This window comes from Schistosoma haematobium, chromosome 3, assembly GCF_000699445.3.
Source record: "Schistosoma haematobium chromosome 3, whole genome shotgun sequence".
Lineage (NCBI taxonomy): Eukaryota > Metazoa > Platyhelminthes > Trematoda > Strigeidida > Schistosomatidae > Schistosoma > Schistosoma haematobium.
This window is the reverse complement of record NC_067198.1, coordinates 27,753,374-27,775,341: the sequence shown is the minus strand read 5'-3', so window position 1 is coordinate 27,775,341 and position 21,968 is coordinate 27,753,374. Positions and strand designations below refer to the sequence as shown.

General features: G+C 39.4%; 3 protein-coding genes across 3 annotated transcripts in view; 2 read left to right on the top strand and 1 right to left on the bottom strand.

The window, feature by feature from the left end:
* Positions 1-448: 448 nt before the first annotated feature.
* RPL36 (60S ribosomal protein L36) lies at positions 449-791 on the top strand (the record flags this gene model as incomplete). Its single annotated transcript, XM_012942849.2, has 2 exons — positions 449-547; positions 582-791. 2 exons carry the CDS (start codon positions 449-451, stop codon positions 789-791), a joined length of 309 nt encoding a protein of 102 aa, XP_012798303.1.
* Positions 792-10,680: 9,889 nt separating this feature from the next.
* Positions 10,681-11,981, bottom strand: MS3_00005418 (uncharacterized protein; the record flags this gene model as incomplete). Its single annotated transcript, XM_051213493.1, has 1 exon — positions 10,681-11,981. A coding segment is annotated over exon 1 (780 nt), but the record flags the coding sequence as incomplete, so codon positions are not given.
* Positions 11,982-17,868: 5,887 nt separating this feature from the next.
* The window catches only part of KDM5A_3 (Lysine-specific demethylase 5A), a 48,775-nt gene continuing 44,675 nt past the window's right edge, over positions 17,869-21,968 (top strand). Inside the window, exons 1-7 of the mRNA XM_051213491.1 lie at positions 17,869-18,101; positions 18,143-18,280; positions 18,315-18,542; positions 18,578-18,640; positions 18,675-18,965; positions 19,001-19,249; positions 20,381-20,469. Of these exons, the coding sequence (XP_051069472.1) occupies positions 17,961-18,101; positions 18,143-18,280; positions 18,315-18,542; positions 18,578-18,640; positions 18,675-18,965; positions 19,001-19,249; positions 20,381-20,469 (1,199 nt within the window). The 5' untranslated portion in view covers positions 17,869-17,960. The remainder of the gene's footprint in view (positions 18,102-18,142; positions 18,281-18,314; positions 18,543-18,577; positions 18,641-18,674; positions 18,966-19,000; positions 19,250-20,380; positions 20,470-21,968) is intronic.

Sequence of the window (21,968 nt, the reverse complement as noted above, 5' to 3'; positions counted from 1 at the left end):
GTTTACTGTTTAAAGACTAAGTTACGGATGGGCATTTTCAAATGTTTTCCCCTTATGTTATCGTACAAAGAGGGGTGGACATGTATTAGCATTCTGTATTTTATATGGTGATCTGAGTACCGACATGTCTTATCTCGTCACCACCTTAAATTATAGTCACTTCCGAGGCTACAGTAAAACCATGGTCAGGTAAACTTAGAGTAATATTCTGTTTTTCTCGCTGATCGGTCAACGTCTAGAATAACCTACCCGAACAATTGTTATCAAGTCTATCAATGAACACTTTCAAGAAGAACCTGGATCTACACTGGAAAATAGGCCTCAAGAATTGACATAATTTGAACTGCCTACTATCTTCATAACTGAGGACTGAAACTAAATTTGTTCTCCTAATCTGCCAAGTGCCTGGCGGCATTTGAGTAGTCTAGGTCACGAGGGCTGCGTGATAATGAGCAACATCAGGAAGTATTCTGTCTGCGTTGGTCGAGAGAAGGGGTTCAAGAAAACAAAAAATATTCGTCCTAAAAAGCCTTCAAATAGAAGAGGGGTAAGTTGATTTTCAAGCTACAATTACTGTTTAGCGATTAACTAAACAAGCAAAGTTTGCACGAAGTCTAATACGTGAGGTAGTAGGCTTTGCTCCGTTTGAGAAGCGTATGCTTGAGTTGTTGAAAAACGATAAGGAAAAAAGAGCACTCAAATTTGCCAAGCGTCGCATTGGTGGACATAGAAGAGCTAAAAAGAAAAGGGAAGAGTTGATGACTATTGTCAAGAGTATGAGAATGAAGTAAATAATTGGAATACACATGGTTATATGTTAACTTACTCTCCTCTTTTCACTATCCTGCTGACTAGTTGATTGGCTTCATCGAATCTTAGTCTTGACATCGTTATGTCAAGGTTTTTTTCATTTTTGGTCGTATACTTGCTTTAATTGCTTACGCACCAAGACAGTGGTTGTGCTGAATATACCTGCTAGATGTACGTGAGCTAGTTACATTGCATATTTTCGCAACTATCCAAGCACTGTATATGATATAGAATAACATCGAGGTTTGCTGACATTTGCTTAATAGTGCTGCTTAGTGTCTTCCGTGTTTTGCATCCAATTGCGTTGTATATTTGGTCATTTAAGTATAGATTTGTGTAACTTGCGGTGCACAAGTGATGTGACGTTGTTGAGTGAAGGTAGGGCTGAAAAATCCTACAGAATGTTTTCCTCAGATCGTGTTTAGAAAATAATACGGATTGCCACTTCAAAAAGTTTTACTACAATAAGTAAAGCGGTTAAGCCTTTTCGTTCTACTAATTATATTTTGGGTCCTACATATAAAGAAAGAACCCTGGAGTTTGGTTTTCCCAACTTGGTCTACTCTCTCAAATGCATTCAGTATACTGATTAGGACATAAGTCATCAGTTGAGAGACAGCTGACGACGGTTGACTTATTGCTTGATGACGCTATTTCCTCATACTGTGTAACTAAATGTTAACCTGAACGGGCTAATTGTGTATGGTGCAGAACCACACAGTTGACTTGGGTTGTATGACTAGTTTAGACCTTTTCAGGTTAATACTTATGCTTTACCGAAGTGACCAAGAAATACCTTTACAACCATCTTTTTCCGGTTGTTGCATTCAGTACACGTAATAACAGTATAACTAGTTAATAGGTTTTTCATAATTACGTTTATAGCAACCGTCTACTAATTTATTCTATACACGTCGTGGAATCGCGAAACAGCACAGTGCACAACGGTCTGGAGTACAATCGACCATGTAGGCCCTAGTTAGAGTATCTTGGTTAATTTTGACGCCTTTCGACTGAAAGAACGCATAAAACAACCTATATAGTTCGTTAAACTTATGAAACTATCAGTTTGTAACTAGGCAGTGTAAATGCACCAGCAATATTGGTTAAGATCTTCCGCGTTTTAACCCAAACCACTACGTTCTCTAACGTATACGACACAGACTGACAATTCCTAAGTTTATTCTATGAAAATACTTACTCTTTAGACGCCTTCCGACCAATATCTTAAAAGTAGATTATCTACTGGGGATGACTAGTCTATTTATTTCCTTCCCATCCTTCGTGTTTTACTTTAATACGCCTATCATATGTGGGTCAGCTATGTTATACAGTTCTTTTAATCGAAATAGGACACAAACATTACTCTACAGCTTAAAATGAAGCTCTTTGTTTAGTGAACAACACTAAGTGACTAGTGGCAGTTGTGGGTATTTTGTTTCAGTCTCATTCCTTTGAATAGCGTTTGAAGTAATTATTGTGAATGGATTCCCAGGCGTGTAGCTAAATGATCAGTACGATTTGGCGTACTATGTTTTGAGCCTTACCAACTAAGTGTGAAGTATTGGTAGAGTTACGGTTTTTACGCTCTGACGATATGATACCTAAGCAACGTAGGACCTGACGCATATATTAGTTACAGGGAGATTGGATTAACAAAGTAGCAGTATTTTCTATGGCTATCAAAAAGGCTGAATATACAGATCCTGGTTATAAGGTGGGACAGAAAGAATATTGAAGTTAGGTGAAGATATCTATCACACCGTGGCCGATTTTAAGCGATATCGGCCAGAATTTTCAACCAATGATCATCATTCTTGCGTATAGCCCATCAGTCTGAAAGTCATTAGCTTCATCGACTGGTACCTTCTCTTGGTTTGATCTCTCCGAGCTTTCGTCTGACGTACCCGCTGGCTAATTGCGTGTCAAAGTAAGCAGCGAGTGATTATACACAAACTTGTCACAACCAATTAAATAAGAAGGATTAGTTCAGCGAAGAGTTCTCTTTTCGGTGAATTCATTTTCAAAGCTATACAATCGCAAATATGTGTACTTATTTCTACAGGATGATAATAAACTTCTGTTAGACATGGTGACAGTGAGGTTAAATAAACAAAGGTATTAGAAAAAACAATTTAAAACAAGGAAGGTTTACTAATCGTTTCATTGTTAATGGCTTGAGTATTCATCAAAAGATAGATAGGAAAATTATCGTTGCGAAAGGATGGCTCAGCATGATAACCTCACTGTCACCATGTCTAACAGAATTTTATTATCATCCTATGAAATTAAGTATGTATATTTGTGATTGTACAGCTTTGGAAATGAATTCGCCGAAAAGAACTCTTCGCTGAACTAATCTTTCTTATTTAATGTCTTAATGGGTGTATTCCGTTTACAACCTCTTAAGTTGACAATTTATGGCCACATCAACCTATGTACCATGGGTAGGGTGATCGGAAAAGTCCATCGAACTGTTTGTGTTTGTATCGTCGTTTTGTCAGTCATCAGAGCTGACGGGACTTCTAAAGTAAGTGAGGTCGATGCACTCAACAGCTCCGCTTACAACGATCAGATTAGGAATTGATTTCGAAGGACGAAATTCATCCGGAAATTGTTTAAGGAGTTCAGAGGAACGCATCTTATCACTATCTTCGCACGACAAAACTACGACATCGAAGCACTTTAGGATGAGTAGTCTGTAGATGGAAGATCAATATCTGGGAACTTAGGCAGCATGTTATGCTTAAGAGCGTGTCAGGTGTGGTAACTTGAGCCTATGGATATCTCTTTCCGGCTCGATTTTGGTAGTGTCTATCTGTCTTAGGGGTGGGTTTAGGATTATATTTGGTGTAAATGGGGAAAGTAGACAACCCTAACAAACTCTTCTTGAAGTCACCACCTCCGAAGACAATTTGCCGTGAGCTTTTAACTTAACCATTTGTGTTCAAACGCAACCTCCGGACAACTTGTGACTGCGGTTGGACGCTGTTATTCATACCTATGTTCGAAAACCTACCAAGAGTCAGATTTCATGAACACACATTGTTAAATCTAATCCCTAATTGGCTTTCGGGTTTGTTTTTATAGAGCGCCTTCTGTGTCTATGGTACTTAATACAGACATGTTAAATGGATGTAGTCGTACGCTCATTTGGGAATACGACATCTAGCTGAGCTTGTGACTGTCAAATGCATTAGTTCAGTTTTATTGGTTAACTTGTGCTCAGTTGTGTGATCAGTTCGAATACTCTACATGTGAATTCTAATATCCCTTTGTTTGGTTGTCTGTCTGTTGATCCTATTCTATTATTATACTCATCTATAAATATTTGAGACACGCTGACTAATTGACACTGAATAGTTCTTACTCATTTCACTATAGTGCAAATGAGACAAGTCTCATGCATTCCTGGATTTGTTTCACTACAATACCATTGTTGGATATTCTATTACCAATGTTATTTCTGTTCTAATGCAAGTGCTGGTGATTCTAAGTGCCTTTTTTGTTTTTAAAATCAATTACAAAGACGCTTAAATTTAGTATTGATCTGATACCACTATTATTCCAGTTTAGTTGTGTCCATTCAGTTCAATTCATTTGTCATCGATTACAAAGTGTTTTTCACGTTAGCTGATTAGTCTTTTATGTATTCGATTTACGTGGTCATTTCTTAAATTATAGAGGTAAAACGAACAACTAAGACTCAATAGGCGGCAGGAAAGTTCGGAAAAAGCTGCCGGCTGAGTTGGGTGAAGTCCTTTTTGTATTTATGCAGTCATTACACAAACATCCATACATGCGTAATCTTTTCAAAGAGATGCTCGATTAGTCACATGCAAAAGGTCTCATAGATATAAATTATTAGTTGACAAATAATGGCTGATGATAGTAAAGAAATAATGAGACTAAGCATTCTAGTTACTGAATTTCTAGTATTCTAGCGTCAACTCACGTGGTGTTGATCGAAAACAAGTTACATTTCGTTGATTTAAAATGAGTTTTAGGAATCGGTTAATTGAATAAATATTCCAGTCACGCTTATGTTTATTCCCATTGTTGATGTCTAGCAGTTCTCCATAACTGGGACTAGATCTTATGAGAGACAAGCATCTTAAACTAAAGTATTTCTTAATCGTCTTTACACTAATCTTGTTGAAGTAGATATAATCTTGAAAGTACTTCTATAAGAAGTGATAGCTAAACGAACGATGTTGTCAGCGTAGTACAATAATTGATTTTCGGTCCATAAATTGAAATTATCGACGAGCTTTTTCGGGTTTGCAAAATTCTAGACAGAGACTTATGACTTTAGATAGTTTGTTGTATGACAAAAACATAAAAATAATATTTCTACCGCATGAAGTGTAACAGATCAATTTAGTTCATTTATAGAAACCAAGCAACATATATCGGTAGTTCGTCAGTTGTACGATAGGATAAAACGTTCAACATCAAAACCCTATTTTTTCAGTGGAAGATTTAATTTAGGTTTCATTTATATCGGACATTCCGGCAATGACTCGTTGTCATGTAGATGTGTAAGTAGAATATTCACTAGTTTACCTAGACAAGGGTAATTACTTAAAATGTCCATGGTTTAAGTTTGATGATTTAGTACATAAATATTATATGAACAGTAGGATACAGAAACTTAACCCCAACTAACTTTCATATTGAAAAGATTTATGAGGTAATACAGAACGAAAGCTTTTGGAGTCAGATCAAACTATGGGTTCAACTCTACAAGCTACTTATTGAAATCTAACGGTTCTATGATCAGTATTTGTGTCTAGATTCATCGGCTCACAAAACTGAAGGGTCTCAAAATCCAAATTAAGCTTACACTACACACTATAGCTTTAGTAGAGTAAAAAATAGTTGCCTTTATGAACTGTTTAACTGGGCGGTGCTTTAGTTCCTACAAATCCTCTACTTAGCGTACAAACAATACATTAACTTGAACATCATATTTAGCATTGACCTTTGTGATTATTGTACGAAATTTTTTAATGATATCATGTTTGGTTATGTGAGCAAATACGGCATACTATATAGAAGACGTTTGTTATTATAGTATACTTTGTTAGCCGTAAAAATGTTAATACATAAGTATCGAATTTTTACAGTTTGAGAAATGATTATCTTGATAAGCATAATAAATTTCAATTCAATATGAATGACTTAATATTCTTCAGCAAACAACTAGGCTTGTTCTTCACCTCAAGGACCGTTTGTTCATGTTGTATTGTATAATAGTTACGTTACACTATATCACTAGCGGTTAAATCTTACTACATAAAACTTTTGTTTGTGTGTTGCATGATATTGTTTTGATGCGACTAACTTTCCTCAAAGTATTTCATTAATTTATTTACACCAGAACACTTTTAGCCTAATATTAAGAGATTGTGCATTTTGAGTGTATATTTACCAATCTCCCGATTTTAAGGAAAATTTTATGTTTTGGGGAAGCTGTAATAGAAAAAATTTGGGAAAATGTGACAAACACCTCAGACAATTTCTCCTGATCTTGGGATTTTCATTAAAATAACTTGAAATTTTGGGGGAATCCCCATTATTTTCCCAGACTTTGGGGAAAACTACGAATTTTTATATGACTTCGAGGAAAACACTAAAAATTCCACGGAATTTCCCGGAGATTGGGTTGCTGCGATTTGAGCTGAAAAACGACTAAGTAGACATATTCAACTTCATATAGCAAGCTATGAGTTGCTCATATTCTATGGAAACTAAAGATCTCATCGACTGATCTTCGTAAGCCGAATCTACGTAGACAAATAATGCAAAACTGAAAACATATATTTACATCATTAAATCTTGAACCTTTAGGATAATAATAAATGGATGCTTATAAATCCTAATACAATCCTCTAATCACCACTAATACGCTGTTAACACTATACAGCGAGCCAGGTAAAAGTGAATTTTAAGTACAAGTGATTAAAGCAATTAGTCCCTTTTACAAATTTCGATGGAATAATGAGAAGACGGAGTTGATCTGAAAAATGTTATGTATTTGCGCTATATATTTCCAACAATCTGGTCACACATATACTTGTCAGGGCATTTTCTATGAAAATTAATAAAGGTCAATTAAATGAAAGTCCAAGTAAAAGGTAACAAAGGGGTGAAAAACAATTTATTCTTATTCTACTTACATGATGTAAAATTATGTATAACGCAAATACAAGTGATTAAACAGTGGACAATCTGTTATTTGTCGTATATATTTAAATCAGATCGAACTGATCATGTATAATTCTAAGTTGTCATCAAATGCAGAGTAATCTAATGATCATTATTTTAATGGCCATTTCATAAGCTTGATTATCAGAGGATTTTTGGCCTGACTGTTCAAACAATAAAACATTAATTGCTGTTCAGTAATTGGATAATGTGTTGTTTAGGTAGATAACTTTATTATTTTCAAAGTTGAGTTTACCAATGTGTAAGTTGGGATAATTAGTTTAGGTATCTAGACATCGAAACGTTGGTCGTTTTTTCGAAACCATCGTAGGGGTAAATAAATCCCCACAGTCAATTGCCCCGTAAATCTTAGACATTTGATGCTGGCCGCATTAGTTTTACTGGACTCACCTATATGAAGGCTCTCGGTCACCCATCCTTACCAGATCACTAGTGGGCGCGCCATGCTACGCAACCCTTTCAACCACTAAACAGTTTAGACCTAACGTTTTTCGACATACCTGTGGCCTTCAAATATATCTTTGAACTCGTTCATTCCTGACTTCTGATTTGACTGGGTTGGAATACTTCAATTATAAAGGTGTTACTGGTTAAGGCATTGTGAAACTCCGAATACTTGTGGCATCTTTGGTGGTGATGCCGACGTGATCTGGTACACCTATTCGCAAACTGTGTCTGTTCCTTGTTGGGACGTTATATGTCATGTTTAAACTTGTATTTTCATATACTGTGATATTTTTTTAATATTGATGATGTCACAGGTATTCAGTGTTTGACAACGCTTCTACCAGTAACACCTAATATATTTCGTTCCCACCCAGAGAAATCAAAAGACAGAGTCAAGGAGATCGGAAGAGTATATTTGGCGATGACCAATATATCGGAATTCTCTGATCTAATCTGGCTAGCGATTGCGGTTGATGTTGAGCACGGCGTTACCACACGTGATCTGGTGCGGATGCATGACCGAGCGCCTTCAGCTAGATGAGTCCACTAAAACATATGGTCAGCATCCAATGTCGAAAACTTAGTGCTATTTATTTTGGGGATTTATTTACCGCTACAGATCACTCCCCCCCTAGTGAGGCAGTGACGACCCTAAGACGTGGCCAGCCAGAAGTTTAAACCCAACGAGTTTGTCGTTGGTAAACACTCTTCTGATAGCTTACTAAGTGTAGCAGCGTCTGGTCGTCTTTCCTTACTATATGGGACCGAGGTACAACATAGTAAAAAAAGAAAAAGTTACAACGAAAAATTTCGATTCCTCGTAAACTGCATTGTTCTTTTCCAGCCGTCCTGGAAAAGAAAAAAGAAAGTGTAAGTGCATGTCGAAATACACTCGCATGTGCGTAAAAACACAATGTCGGCGAAAAATGGAAAATATACTCAAGCACACATAATAGCGTTAAAAATGTTTTTTTTGTTTTGTTTTTTTAAGTAAAAAAAAAATAAATATATAAACATAATAAAATTGTCTTTTTTTTAAAAAAAATTATATATCGTTAAAAACAAAGATCGAGATAATATAAAATGTCGAGTAGTGCCTTACGTGCAGTAGTCGTTTAAATGTTCTGGAAATCTAACTCTTCTTCCAGAACGCGTCGTTTTAGGTATATTTTCAGATACATTCGGAGTATCATCGCTAGTGTTGGTTGTCGGTTGAGGAATTATGAGTGGAGTCGTCTCGTTCGATTGTAACGAAGGAAAATCGACGTAGATAGGATTTCCTTCTAAATACGCTGCTTTGAGGCGATCGATGCTGATGCTATCGTTTGTTCCGTTCTTATCGACTATATAGTACTTCGGTTCGCGTTGAAGAACTTTGATAGGTCCTTCGTATGCTGATTCGAAAGGTCGTCGATGCGAGTCTCGACGAATGAAAACGTGTGTACTATATCGTAAGTCAGGTTGAACGAAAACATCAGTTGATTGAGGTCGAGTGGAAGCAGGTTTAACTGAACGCATTGCGTTTGTAAGCCTGTTCGTGTAGGAGGTTAGATCCATGTTCATTGAAGAGGATGAAGGATCCACGAATTCTCCTGGAAGTCGAAGTGTCGTTCCATAAACGAGTTGAGCCGCAGTGTATCCAATGTCGGCTTTCACTGCATTGCGAATACCTAGTAAGACAAGTGGAAGAGCGTCGGTCCACTGTGAAACGTTTGCAGCTGATAGTGAAGCTTTTAGTTGTCGGTGAAAACGTTCTACCAACCCGTTTGCTTGTGGGTGGTAGGCAGTCGTTCGGAAGCGAGTGATTCCCAAAAGTGTGGTCAGACGACGGAAAAGATCAGACTCAAACTGACGTCCGCGGTCTGTAGTGATGGTTGAAGGGCAACCGAAGTTTGCTACCCATCGTTCGACGAAGGTGCGGGCCACTGTTTCAGCAGTGATGTCCTTAATAGGTACTGCTTCTGGCCATCGAGTGAAACGGTCTACGCAGGTTAAAAGATAAGAGTATCCATTTGAATCTGGTAAAGGTCCTACCAAATCCAGATGAACATGGTCGAAACGAGCATCGGGGGTTTTAAACGAGCCTAGGGGACATTTTTTGTGTCTGACAACCTTAGATTTTTGGCAGCTTACACAGGAGCGTGCCCACTCCCTCACGTCTTTATTCATTCCAGGCCAGCAAAACCTTTCTGCTATAAGCTTGATGGTTGCACGAACACCTGGATGCGAAAGTTTGTGCAATGTATTGAAGACATTGCGTCGATAATGTTTCGGCACGATTGGGCGATCCCTACCTGTAGATGTGTCACAAAGTAAGGTTTCGTTACCTGATCCCATCTGTTTGATGCGTAGTTTAAGTGTTGTGGACGATAACTCGTGCTGAAGATCAGTGTCTTCTTTTTGAAGCTCGGCGAGTTTAAGAAGGTCGATTCCTTGGAAACTGTTCAAGGAAGTTATGCGAGATAAGGCGTCTGCAACTACATTGTTTGCTCCAGAGATGTGTTGAATATCTGAAGTAAACTGCGAAATGTAGTCCAGTTGTCGAGACTCACGAGGAGAGTACTTGTCAGAAGGAGAGCTTAACGAGAAAGTGAGTGGTTTATGGTCCGTGAAAAGAGTGAATTCACGGCCTTCGATATAGTGTTGGAAATGCCGTACAGCACAATACATAGCTAGGAGTTCCCTACCGAATGTGCTGTACCTCGATTCGGTGTCTAGCAACCTTCTAGAGAAAAATGCCAAGGGTTGCCAAGAGTTGTTAACCCATTGTTGTAAGACGCCACCGATTGCCGAGTTCGATGCGTCTACTGCGATACTAATGGGTGCTTCGGTGTCCTGATGTGCGAGCATTGTTGCTTTAGCAATCAGTTCCTTAACTGTGGAGAATGCTTTTCGTGCGGTGTCGTTCAAATTGATGGATTTCGCATTTCCACGAAGTTGGTCGGTCAGAGGTTTCATAAGTAATGCGCATTTCGGTATGAAACGTCTATAGAAACTTACGAGGCCGTTAAACGTGCGTAATTGCTTGACGGTGGTCGGTTCTGGGTAATCCAGAATGGCCGCCACTTTGGTTCTAAGGGGTCGGATACCTTGAGCATCGATAGTGTGTCCCAGAAAGTCTAACGAGTCGGTTCCGAATTGGCATTTCTGAACGTTTACAGTAATGCCATGTTTTTGTAATCGTTCGAAAACAAGATCCAGATGCTTGAGATGTGTTTCTCTGTCCGGACTTGCGATTAGACAGTCGTCAACATACGCGTGTACGAAGTTGAGACCTCGAAAAACGTCGTCTATGAATCTTTGGAATGTTTGAGCAGCATTTCTTAGACCGAAAGGCATTCGCAAAAATTCATAGAGTCCGAAAGGAGTTATGATAGCTGTTTTCGGTATGTCGTCAGTAGCCATAGGGATTTGGTTATACGCTTTAACCAAGTCGATTTTCGAAAAGACAGTTGTACCTTTCAAGGTAGCTGTCAAATCGTGAATGTGAGGCAACGGGTAACGATCGGGAATGGTTTTCGCGTTCAATCGCCGATAGTCACCAGTTGGACGCCAATCGTTGCTGTCCTTTTTAGGGACCATGTGCAACGGAGATGCATATGGGCTACTTGACGGTCGTATGATTCCTAAGTCTATCATATGGTCGAATTCGTTTTTCGCTAACCTTAGCTTTTCAGGAGCTAGTCGTCGTGCTTTAGAGAATACAGGTGGTCCTGTAGTCGTGATGTGATGTGTAACATTGCTGGTTACACACGGTAGTTCCGGTTGAGTTTGTTGTATCCCAGGGTACTTATCGAGTGGTGGTTGATGGAGTGGTTCGATCATATGCTTAACTGTGACTGGGGATAATCTGCAACCAGAAAAGGAAGTTACGCAAACGGACAAATTAGTGTTTCCGTCTACTAGCCTCCGTTTGCGCGTGTCGATGATCAGATTATGGTGTTGTAGAAGATCCATACCAATGATTGGCATAGAAATATCAGCAACAACGAAGATCCAGTGAGTGGGTTTGCGTAAACCCACGTTAAGGTAAACGTACCTTTTGCCATACGTAGCGATCGGTTTTCCGTTTGCCGCCTGTAAGTTTAAGGTCGATTCGTGAAGCCTGTCGTTAGGATTTGCTGGGAGAACGCTAACTTCTGCGCCAGTGTCGACGAGGTAGCGAACTCTCGTTGTCACATCTGTGACGAATAACAGACGGCTTTGTTCGCCGGCTACGGTTGCCGTTAACGCGTGCCGGCTTGGAAGTTTCCCCAGTTGTCTTTCGAGTCAGTCGGTTTCGTGTTGGGAAAATTGCAGGGTTTTCTGCAATTTCTGGAAAACTTTCCATACTGGTTATGATACCAGCACCAATCGGGGTTATCTGTCTCTCGTGGTCTAGAGACAGATCGCTTACGAGAAATGCTTCTACGTGGAGTGCGCGATCTCTTACGGTCGGTACGAAGACTAAGATAACGCGTGAGTGTGTGACATAAGTCGGTTATATCATTCTGAGTCGTGTGAGGCTTTTCTTTGACTGAAAATACCTCGGTAGTAGGTTTCGTAATTTCTAAAATGCGGTCGGCAGATGCAGCTAGCTCGTCTAAGGCGTTGTTCTGGAACGAGACCAGAACTGCTTGCACCTGTTGGGGAAGTTTTGACAAGAAGAGTTGTTTGAATAGACCTTCGTCGAAAGTTCTTGGGCCTATTACCTCTCTCATCCGTTGCAACATGTCCGTCGCAGAACCGTGTTGCAGGTCGATGTTATTGAAGAGTTGATCTAACCTTTGTCGATCGGTTAGGTCTCCTCGTTTAAGAATCGAGAGTTTTAAGATTTCGTAAGGATCGGAAACATCACTAGTAAACATACTAGGTGTTACGTACCTGTTGAATTCGCGCGGTAGTGCCTTGACTACTGAGAGGAATTGTGCACGTGTGTCGATCACGCCGTGCTCGGAGAAGTCGGCTTCTGCGTAGCAAAACCAGGCTTCGATGTTGTCGGGCCAGAAAGGCATCAGTTGAAACGAAGGCGGGGACAAAGTCTTAAGCTTGAGTACTTTAGGTGTCTGTTCAGTCATGGTGAAATATGAAGTACGATAATGAACGACGGGAAAAAAATATATATCGAAGAAAAAACACGAAAAAAATCAATGTTTAAAAAATAAAAAATAAGGCAATGATATATAAAAATCCCAAAAAGGAACAGTCTCACAGTTGCAATTCGGTGTACCAGATCACGTTGGTCTCACTAATGATGATGTCACAGGTATTCAGTGTTTGACAACGCTTCTACCAGTAACACCTAATATATTTCGTTCCCACCCAGAGAAATCAAAAGACAGAGTCAAGGAGATCGGAAGAGTATATTTGGCGATGACCAATATATCGGAATTCTCTGATCTAATCTGGCTAGCGATTGCGGTTGATGTTGAGCACGGCGTTACCACACGTGATCCGGTGCGGATGCATGACCGAGCGCCTTCAGCTAGATGAGTCCACTAAAACATATGGTCAGCATCCAATATCGAAAACTTAGTGCTATTTATTTTGGGGATTTATTTACCGCTACAATATTTTCGAAATTTTTTTCGCTCATCGGTATATAATATCTCCATCATAATAGTACAGACGCCCAAGTTACTTTGGACTGAACCTCTTTCGCCTCATACCATTCTAGCCCGAAAATAAGGTAGCCTGGTTCTGCTATTCAGAAGCTGACTTCCACAAGAATGGCGTGACAGATGCACGTACACAATCCATCTCAGTGTTGAAAGTATTACCGCGAGATCTCAACAGATACGTCGCACCTAGTATGTTTACTAGTGATGTTTCTGAACCTTGTAAAACTTTAAAAGGGCTATTCTTGAGAGTAGAAATCCAACCGATCGACAAAGGTTGGATCATTCCAACAAAATTGATCTACAACATGGCTCGGCAACAGACATGTTGCTACGCTTTTGATAGGTGGATGCTCAAAAGACCTTTGACGAGGACCTGTTTAGACAGCTCTTTTGTTTAAGCTTCACAACAGGTGCAGACAGTGCTTGTCTCATTTCAAAACAACGCTGTAGAAGAACAGTTTGCATCTGCCAACCGGATTCCGGAGTTCAACGCAGCTTCTAGCATCGAGGTCTGTTCAATCAAAGAAAAATCACAGATAACATGAAGTGACGTCACAGACCTGTCATACTTTAACATTTTATTATTCATACTATTCATCATGACCACAGACGCTACAAACTTGTGGTGTTTGAATCAACTAATGATTCCTTTGTACTTGTTGCATGCTTGATTTCGAATTCCAAATACAGTACATTCGTTAGTGCTTATCTAGTACTTCTTGATCCGATTACGTTATTTCTGAGATTCTTAGTTCATACTAGAGTTCAAATAATAACAATATATTTCTGCATGAACAGGTACACGTCATTTTTACAGGCATGATCTATAAATTACAACATTTGCTGGCGCACAACATGCTTCCCAACTTCTTAAGTTTATAGCTGTTATAAAGTAGTGCAGCAATTTCGACAGGGAAATCCTAAGAATGTATTGTGTTGTACAGTACCTTCAACAATCGGAGTACGGCCGAGAATTCACTCTTTTCACTGACCACAAACATCTTACCATCTATTTAAGCCCGTCTTCAGACATGTACTCCCGTCCAGTCTCAAAAACTGGACTACGTTTCGCAGCATACTTCAGATATACAACACACCTCCTGTGCAATATCTAACGAATCGACGTCTACAGGTAGGTATTGTCCAATCGTGTGGAAACATTACCGACACACCATCTTCAACAAGTTTTTACGCGCTTCACACCAGTAAGGGCCGACAGAATCCAGAAGCGCAGAGGAGGAGGAGTGACTCTGTTCATTAGAAATAGTAGCTTATTTACCGTTGTTGACAACAAATCCCATGAAAAAGAGACATGAGAAGTAGTTAGTTGCCGCATCAAATGCGAGTGACAAGAGATGCTGACTGCGCTTACCTACCGTAGTCCAAACTGTGAGGTGAATGAGGTGTTGCTGGACGGTTTCAACTACCGGATCTCATATTGACCCACTTTGAGGATGACGCCACCAACCTCCATTATGTGCCATCCCTAGGCAGGAGTGACTATGCAGTTCTGGTCTTTGATTTCCACATAGTTGTCATTAGCGTGGATGTGTCAGCTCAAAGCAGACGAAATGTTTTGAAAGCAAATATACAAGATAATATACATTCAGTATTCTCAGTTGATTGGTCAGTAACACCAGAATCTTTAATTGAAACAGCTTGAGGTGGATTCGGATATTCGTACATAGAATTCACTGCACCGCACATACCATCGACTACACCAAAGGGTCCGACAAACTCCTTACCGTGGTTCAGTATAGGGATTTGCACTCTTCTCCATAAGAGAAGAATTTGAGAGAAATTTAGGTTACTAGGAGCTGAAGAGGCAAAATCTCAATATCGGGAAGATGGAAATATTTGTGTCCAGACCCTCGGCAAATCTACAATTCTGTACGAAGTTGTTAAGAAATATATAGAACACCCTAAAAAATTATGCTCGTACATTAACCAATAAAAAACTAAGAGAAGAGGAAATCTGAGAGTATTTTGGGGGGGAAGTAATACTACATCACTAATGGAGGACGATCATAGCAAAGCTCAGGTATTATCAAATTACTTTACCAATGTATATATCGTAGAGAAACTCTACAAATCACCGGGCACAGATGAAATACCTCCGGCCCTTTTTAAAGATGGTGGTGACTTTCTGACTAAGGAACTGATAACTCATAACTTCACCCTCCGCCAAATGTTAGAACACCTCCATACTTATCAAAGGCCAACAATCGTAGTGTTTCTTGACATCAGGGCTGCCTTCGATTCGTTGGATAGGACTGTTCTCTGGGACTGTCTATTGAAGAAGGGTGTGCATGAGAAGTTTATTAACATCTTAAAGGCCCTATATACAAACACCTTAGGCAGAATGAGGGCATACAACCACCTCTCTCCATTGTTCCATTCGAGCAGTGGGGTTAGACAGGGTTGCCCAATCTCACCATTCCTCTTCAACTTTGCCATCGACGACATTCTGGAAACAGCTCTGATGGATGTAAGTAATGGTGGTGTGGATCTGTTGCCTGGAGAAAGATTTCTCGACCTTGAGTATGCGGATGATATTGTCTTACCGCGCGATAGTGCCCAAGGCATGCAATCCGCACTTAATCAGTTGGCGATCAATGTCCGTAGGCATGGTATGTGCTTTGCACCTTCGAAGTGCAAATTACTTCTACAAGACTGGCAGGATTCCAATCCTGTACTCACCCTGAATGGTGAGCAGATAGAAGTAGTCGAGAAGTTCGTGTATCTAGGTAGCTGCATAAGTGCTGGTGGGGGTGTGAGTGATGAGATCAACGAAAGTATAGTGAAAGCCAGAGCGGCTCATACCAATCTGGGTCATCTTTGGCGCCTTCATGATGTTAGTCTCGCTGGATCTACAACGCGTCGGTGAGAGCAGTTTTGCTCTATGCTTGTGAAACCTGGTCACTCCGAGTTGAGGATGTTAGACGACTCTCTGTGTTCGATCATCGCTGACTTCGAAGGATTGCCTTTCCGTTTCCCCCAATGTTACTATTATTATTATTATTATTACGCTACCTTACACTAATCTGTTCGTCATTGTTTTTTTTCTTTTCGAATTCTCATTGTTTGTGTGACGCATATATATTTGGTGCCCTCTTGTACCAATATTTATGCGTTCAGATAAATAAATAAATAAATACATATCGTAGAGATGCCTTCACCTACAGTTCAGACAACTGATAAACACACATAACACATCGAGCATTAAAGAACTCGAAGTCTTCGGTCTGCTAAGTGAACCTGACGTAGGCAGACCCATTAGATTCGATGAATTGCATACGAGGTTACTAAAGGGGTTAGCAAATCTTGTCGCGAATACCTTAAGCAGATGTTTCAATCTATCTGTAACCCAGGGTCGATTATCAAAAGACTGGAAGAATGCTATAGTAAGTCCCATCTTCAAAACAAGTTCGAGACATAGGCCTGAGAACTATCGACCCATAGACCTAACCAGTGTGTTTGATTTCAGAAAACATTATTCGGAAGGATTTGTTTAAGCATCTGTACGAAAACCTAATTCTTTCTGAAAAGTAGCACAGCTTTAGGACAGGTTAGTTCTGTCTCACTAACTTATTGGTAGCCCGTGAAAGTTGATGCGCTCTTAAAGACCAAACTTTATCTATATATGGGGCTTACATTGACTTCAACAAAGCTTTCGACAGAGTTCCTTACAACAGGCCGTTATGTAAGTTACGCAATGTCAGGATTGGGGGCAATTCATTATTGTGGACAACAGACTTCCTAGTTTAGCGTCAATAAAGAGTACGAGTGAACTCAAAGTTGCTAACTGGGAAACTAGGCTTGACGGACTGCCTCAGGGTACAGTTTGGGGATCAGTGTTGTTCCTCCTGGGTGTATATGGTCTTCCTGGTCTCCTATGATCACTGGTTTTGATATATGCTGACGATGTCAAGAATTGGAGGGCGATAGAAAGTAAAAGTGATAGTTTGGAACTTCAAAATGATCTGGTAAAGTTATCTGAGTGGTCAAAAATTCGGTAGTTGCCGATAAATGCTCCCAAGTGCATTATGATGCATCTTGTTCACCAAGGTACATATACATACACTGTGAGTTACAGTGAGCTACCTGTTGTCATGGCACACAATGACTTAGGAGTCATCGTTAACCTACACTTAAAGACTAATCCACACTGTCAAGCATTGGCCCTGAAGGTTTTAGAACCCTGTGGTCAACACGTAGGGCTCTTAGTCATGTCGATGCTGAAACCATTTTGACTTTGTATACAGTATTCGTTCGTCCTAAACTCGAGTACACATACAATTGTCTAACCGCTGCCTAAAAGAGACAATGAGTTGTTGGGTAAAGTTCGAAGAATCGCAACTTAGCTGACTTCTGGAATGCCGAAGCTTTTGTGTGATGTTTGGCTGGCAAAGTTAAACCTATATCCACTGTCATATAGAAGAATCAGAGGCGACTTGATCACAGATTTTTAATTACTTAGTGATAAGTTTGCATCTGATATGCCCTCACTTTTCTTGTCTTCTGAAACAGAGAGTTTACGAGGACACGCCAAAACGGTTCGCAAGCCCAGAACAGATTATTTGTCAGCTGACTATCGACTTTCCCATCAACTCGTCAACGAATGGAACACATCATCTCAACACGCGATTGAACCTCCATCTGTCGACACTTCCGAAGGAAATTTGGATCAACTGAGAGACCACCACTGTCAGGACAAATACAGGCTACCTAGTCCTTTCCAAACGGAAACTGAAATGAAACTGAAGTATCCTGTAGAGATTTGAAGGTCATTGAAACGTAAGATGAGTAGCGGCTGTTCAAAGCGCTTAGGAAATGGGTTTATGAGGTCTCAGTCGTTTAGTTTTTCCGCCCATGTCTCTGGATTTCATCCGCCCTCCATCCGCCCCAGTTTTCAACCCAACAACTGAAGAATTTACTGACCCTATTAGTTATGTCCAACGTATTTCCCCGGTAGCATTTAATTACGGGATTTGTAAAATACGCCCCCCAAATGTAAGGGTCTTATCATATTTATTATTTATTAATTTTGGAAGGGCTGGAAGCCACCATTCTCTGTCGATCAACAAAACTTTACTTTTGTTCCCAGAGTGCAGGAGTTGACTGATGTTAGTGCGTATAATCGTGTAAGATATCATTTTATTACTTCTCTGATAAATTTTTGGGAGGCTCAGGTAGTGTGGAGTACCTAATGACTGCATTCTTTAGGATGTTACACTGTTTGTCCCCCAAATAAAGGGGAAAAGTATCGATATTTATCGATTATGGAAACAGGTAAAGTGTACTGGCGGCTACCAAACTGTGTGCGAAAAAAAGCTTTGGTGTAAAATTTGTGGGGAAATCGGCTTGCCAGCAATTCCATCTTTTGCCTCTGCTCTGTGTTCACACTATAAGAAGTACTTGTTGCCCTATGATACGTTTATCGCTGATGAATCGGTATGTACTATTATTATTTATAGTGCCATTCATAGGTAAATGATAATAAGCATTTAGAGTTTTCATGTTCAAGTCAGTCGCGAAAAAATAAACCATCGGTACACAACCGTTTAAGTAATTTACTTCTTTTAGGTCAACAAGATGGTATGCTCTGTGTGCAATCTTGGTGATGATGACAAATATCTCCTCTTGTGCGATGGTTGTGAAACCTATGGAGCATGTCACACGTACTGCCTTGATCCACCTTTGTCTGATGTTCCCAAGGGAAATTGGTACTGTCGTTCTTGCATAATAAGGAGATATAAGCGGTTAAATCGATATGAGGCTTTTGGATTTAAAAGCTCAAATGTAAAATATACGCTTCATACATTTGGGATTCGAGCTGATGATTTCAAGGCGAAACACTTTGGGAAACCAACGCATGTAAGTGTTTTTCTCACTCTAACTCATCTGTTTAGATGGTTTCACTTGAAGAGACTGAAGCCGAATTTTGGCGCCTTGTTGGCTCCGAAGATACTGGGGTAAGTGTGGAGTATGGGGCCGACCTGAATGCTCGTGAACATGGATCAGGCTTCCCAACTTCCCGACCCGGAAGGATAAGTCAGAAGTTGAAACATTATGTTACTTCACCTTGGAATTTAAACAACACTCCTCTGCTAGATAACTCTGCTCTTAGATTTTTACCACGGAATATATCTGGCATGATTGTAAGTCTTGAATGTTTATGTATACATATTCGTGTGATCAAGTTCCGCCCTATTTAGCCACATGGGATAATTTGTGCTAGAACACAGCATCAATTAACTAATAAATATTTTTATCATTGTTCTGATCATTTCCCTAGATAGTTTAATTCCTAGTGGTCAGCTTACTCTTCGCCCGATAGTTTATATATGTTTATGGTTTTACTGTAAACCATCTTACTTAGTAAGTTATCTGATAACTGTATAATTTAATATGATTCGGAAAGTAAAGCAACGAGAGAAAGGAGAGCGGTTGTGGGCATACATTAAGAAATGAATGTCCCAGGTGGTACTCTGTTCACAGGCTTTTGCTACATATATTAGCGCTTTTTAAAAAGACTCACTGACCGCTCATTTGGAGCCTACAATCAATGCAGAATTTTTTATTTACCAACAACTCAAACTAAGAAGTGCAATAACAGAAAAAAGATTCAGCATCCAATTATCATACGTACACACACAATGGACACCATTATATATTCCATTAAATTTGAGTTGAAACGTTCACTTCTTCACTAGGATTTCGTTTAGTTTAGTTCTGTGGATATTACTGTGAATCTTATTTAACTGCTCAAAGATCCTTTTGTTTTGAAAATGCACTACCTTCGTAATCGATTTTTCTTATTGAGTGGAGCATAGTTATGTCAATCATACTCGTCATTTATCATCATGGAACATAGAATATATATATATATATATATATATATATATGTATACATGTATGTATGTATATATACATAGACCACTGGTTCATTGTTTTACATACCACGCTCCCTGTAGCGATTTGTTTACAGAAGGACTTGATACATTAACTGTTCACTGAAAAGCTTGCTTTCGTCTACCAAATTATTTTCCCACTTAAATGATAGGTAAAAATGCTACTTTACTCCCTCTTCCAAAAAGTAACCAAGGTGAAGTTCAGAATTAAAACTCGACGTCTAAAAGCTATGTCTTGAACCAATGAGTCACACTACGTTGGATTGTGATCATTATTTATACTTACGAAAGTATTATTCTGACTTTTTTCTGGAATAAATGTCGTTACGTAAGATCGCTTTGCATTTATATTTGATTCAAAGTTTATCTTAATTGCAGATTCCTTGGTGCTATGTTGGTATGGCGTTTTCCTGTTTTTGCTGGCACACAGAGGATCATTGGAGTTACTCCATTAACTATCTGCATATGTAAGCACCAATCTTATCATCCGCGATTCCCAATATATTTCTTTTCATACCTAATTAAGTGTTATTTACCCAACAAGCCTTCATCTCGATGTACAGCTTACGTTTTGACATATTAATATAACCCAGGGGGAAAGGTATACTTACCTATCAAGTCCGAATTTTTTTTATATTGGGACTAATAACTACTTACTTTCATGTTTTTTTAGGCTGATGAATTCCAGCTTAACTTTGGTCTTAATTTTTGAGATGCAGAGTGCTTTTGTGAAAAATATTGATTTGGAATGGATTTGTCCTCATATTCATTTAAACTCTCCCTCTTGAAATGCTCTCACATGGCCGCTCGTGTATAACCACTGTCAAAGAAGTCCTAATCACTGCCTTCTTGCAGAGGGGGTGTTGTTCACGAAATTGAGAGGACGAAAAGTGAATGTACAGCAATTAAACCAGGTTGGTGGATATAGAGGATCCACCTAGGGGAATCGGAAAACTCTGATTCCAAACCAATGGTGCACACAAGCTCCAGGATCATGAGGGAATAAACGGCATATGAACCAATTATTGGTCACCGGCAACCATGGGACTGTATCTTCTGACGTTGATCCACTGCCTTGTGGATCAGATCTTTAGGTCAAAGGCTCCAGGTGTGGCCCTCTTTGAAAACTACCTGCTCTGATTTGGGCACCTGAGCAGTATCACAGCTCACTCACAAATCAAGTGACTTGTGTGACGCATATATATTCCGTGTCTTTTCCTATCAGGGTTTACGTGTTCAAATAAATAAATAATAATAACTTAGGCACTTGGGAAGTATCCCAGCCCACTCACAAATCAAGTGACTTGTGTTGCGCATATGTATTCGGTGTTTCTGTGTACCAATATTTGTATGTTCAAATAAGTAGATAAACAAGCTACATTGTCTGTTGCAATTTCTTTAGTGAAACAGAGGTTCGATGATTAGGGGACTCGACTTTCAACATCTTAATCATGGGTTTGAGCGGCGTATCAGTTTCCGGTTCAGGGAGGTGAGTACTATCACTAATACATTCAGGAAAAGTACGACTTAAGGTGGAATACGTGAATTTATGCTTGGTTATTGGTTCACAATTGAAAATCAAGGAATTTAAGTTCACTCTTCCTTGCTTCTGATATATATATATAAGGACATACTGTACATTGTTTTCCAAAATCAACTATCTTATTGTTTATCTTATCTTTTAATCTTATTTGAATTTCTCTACTCAAATGTTTAGTTTAATCTCTATGCTAATGTGGTGTGGGAACTCTAGCCAACACACACTTGCGCTATTCTGTTTTGATAATGACTGACTGATTAGCCTTTTAATTATTTACTGTTTATTTAAACACATGAAAATTGGTACGAGGCACCAAATAGATATGCGCCACACAAATCATTCGATTTATGTGAGGGCTGGGATACTGCCCGGGTGCCCAAACCGACTGATTAGCCTTAGTGTGATTTTATAATGTTAGGCATAGTT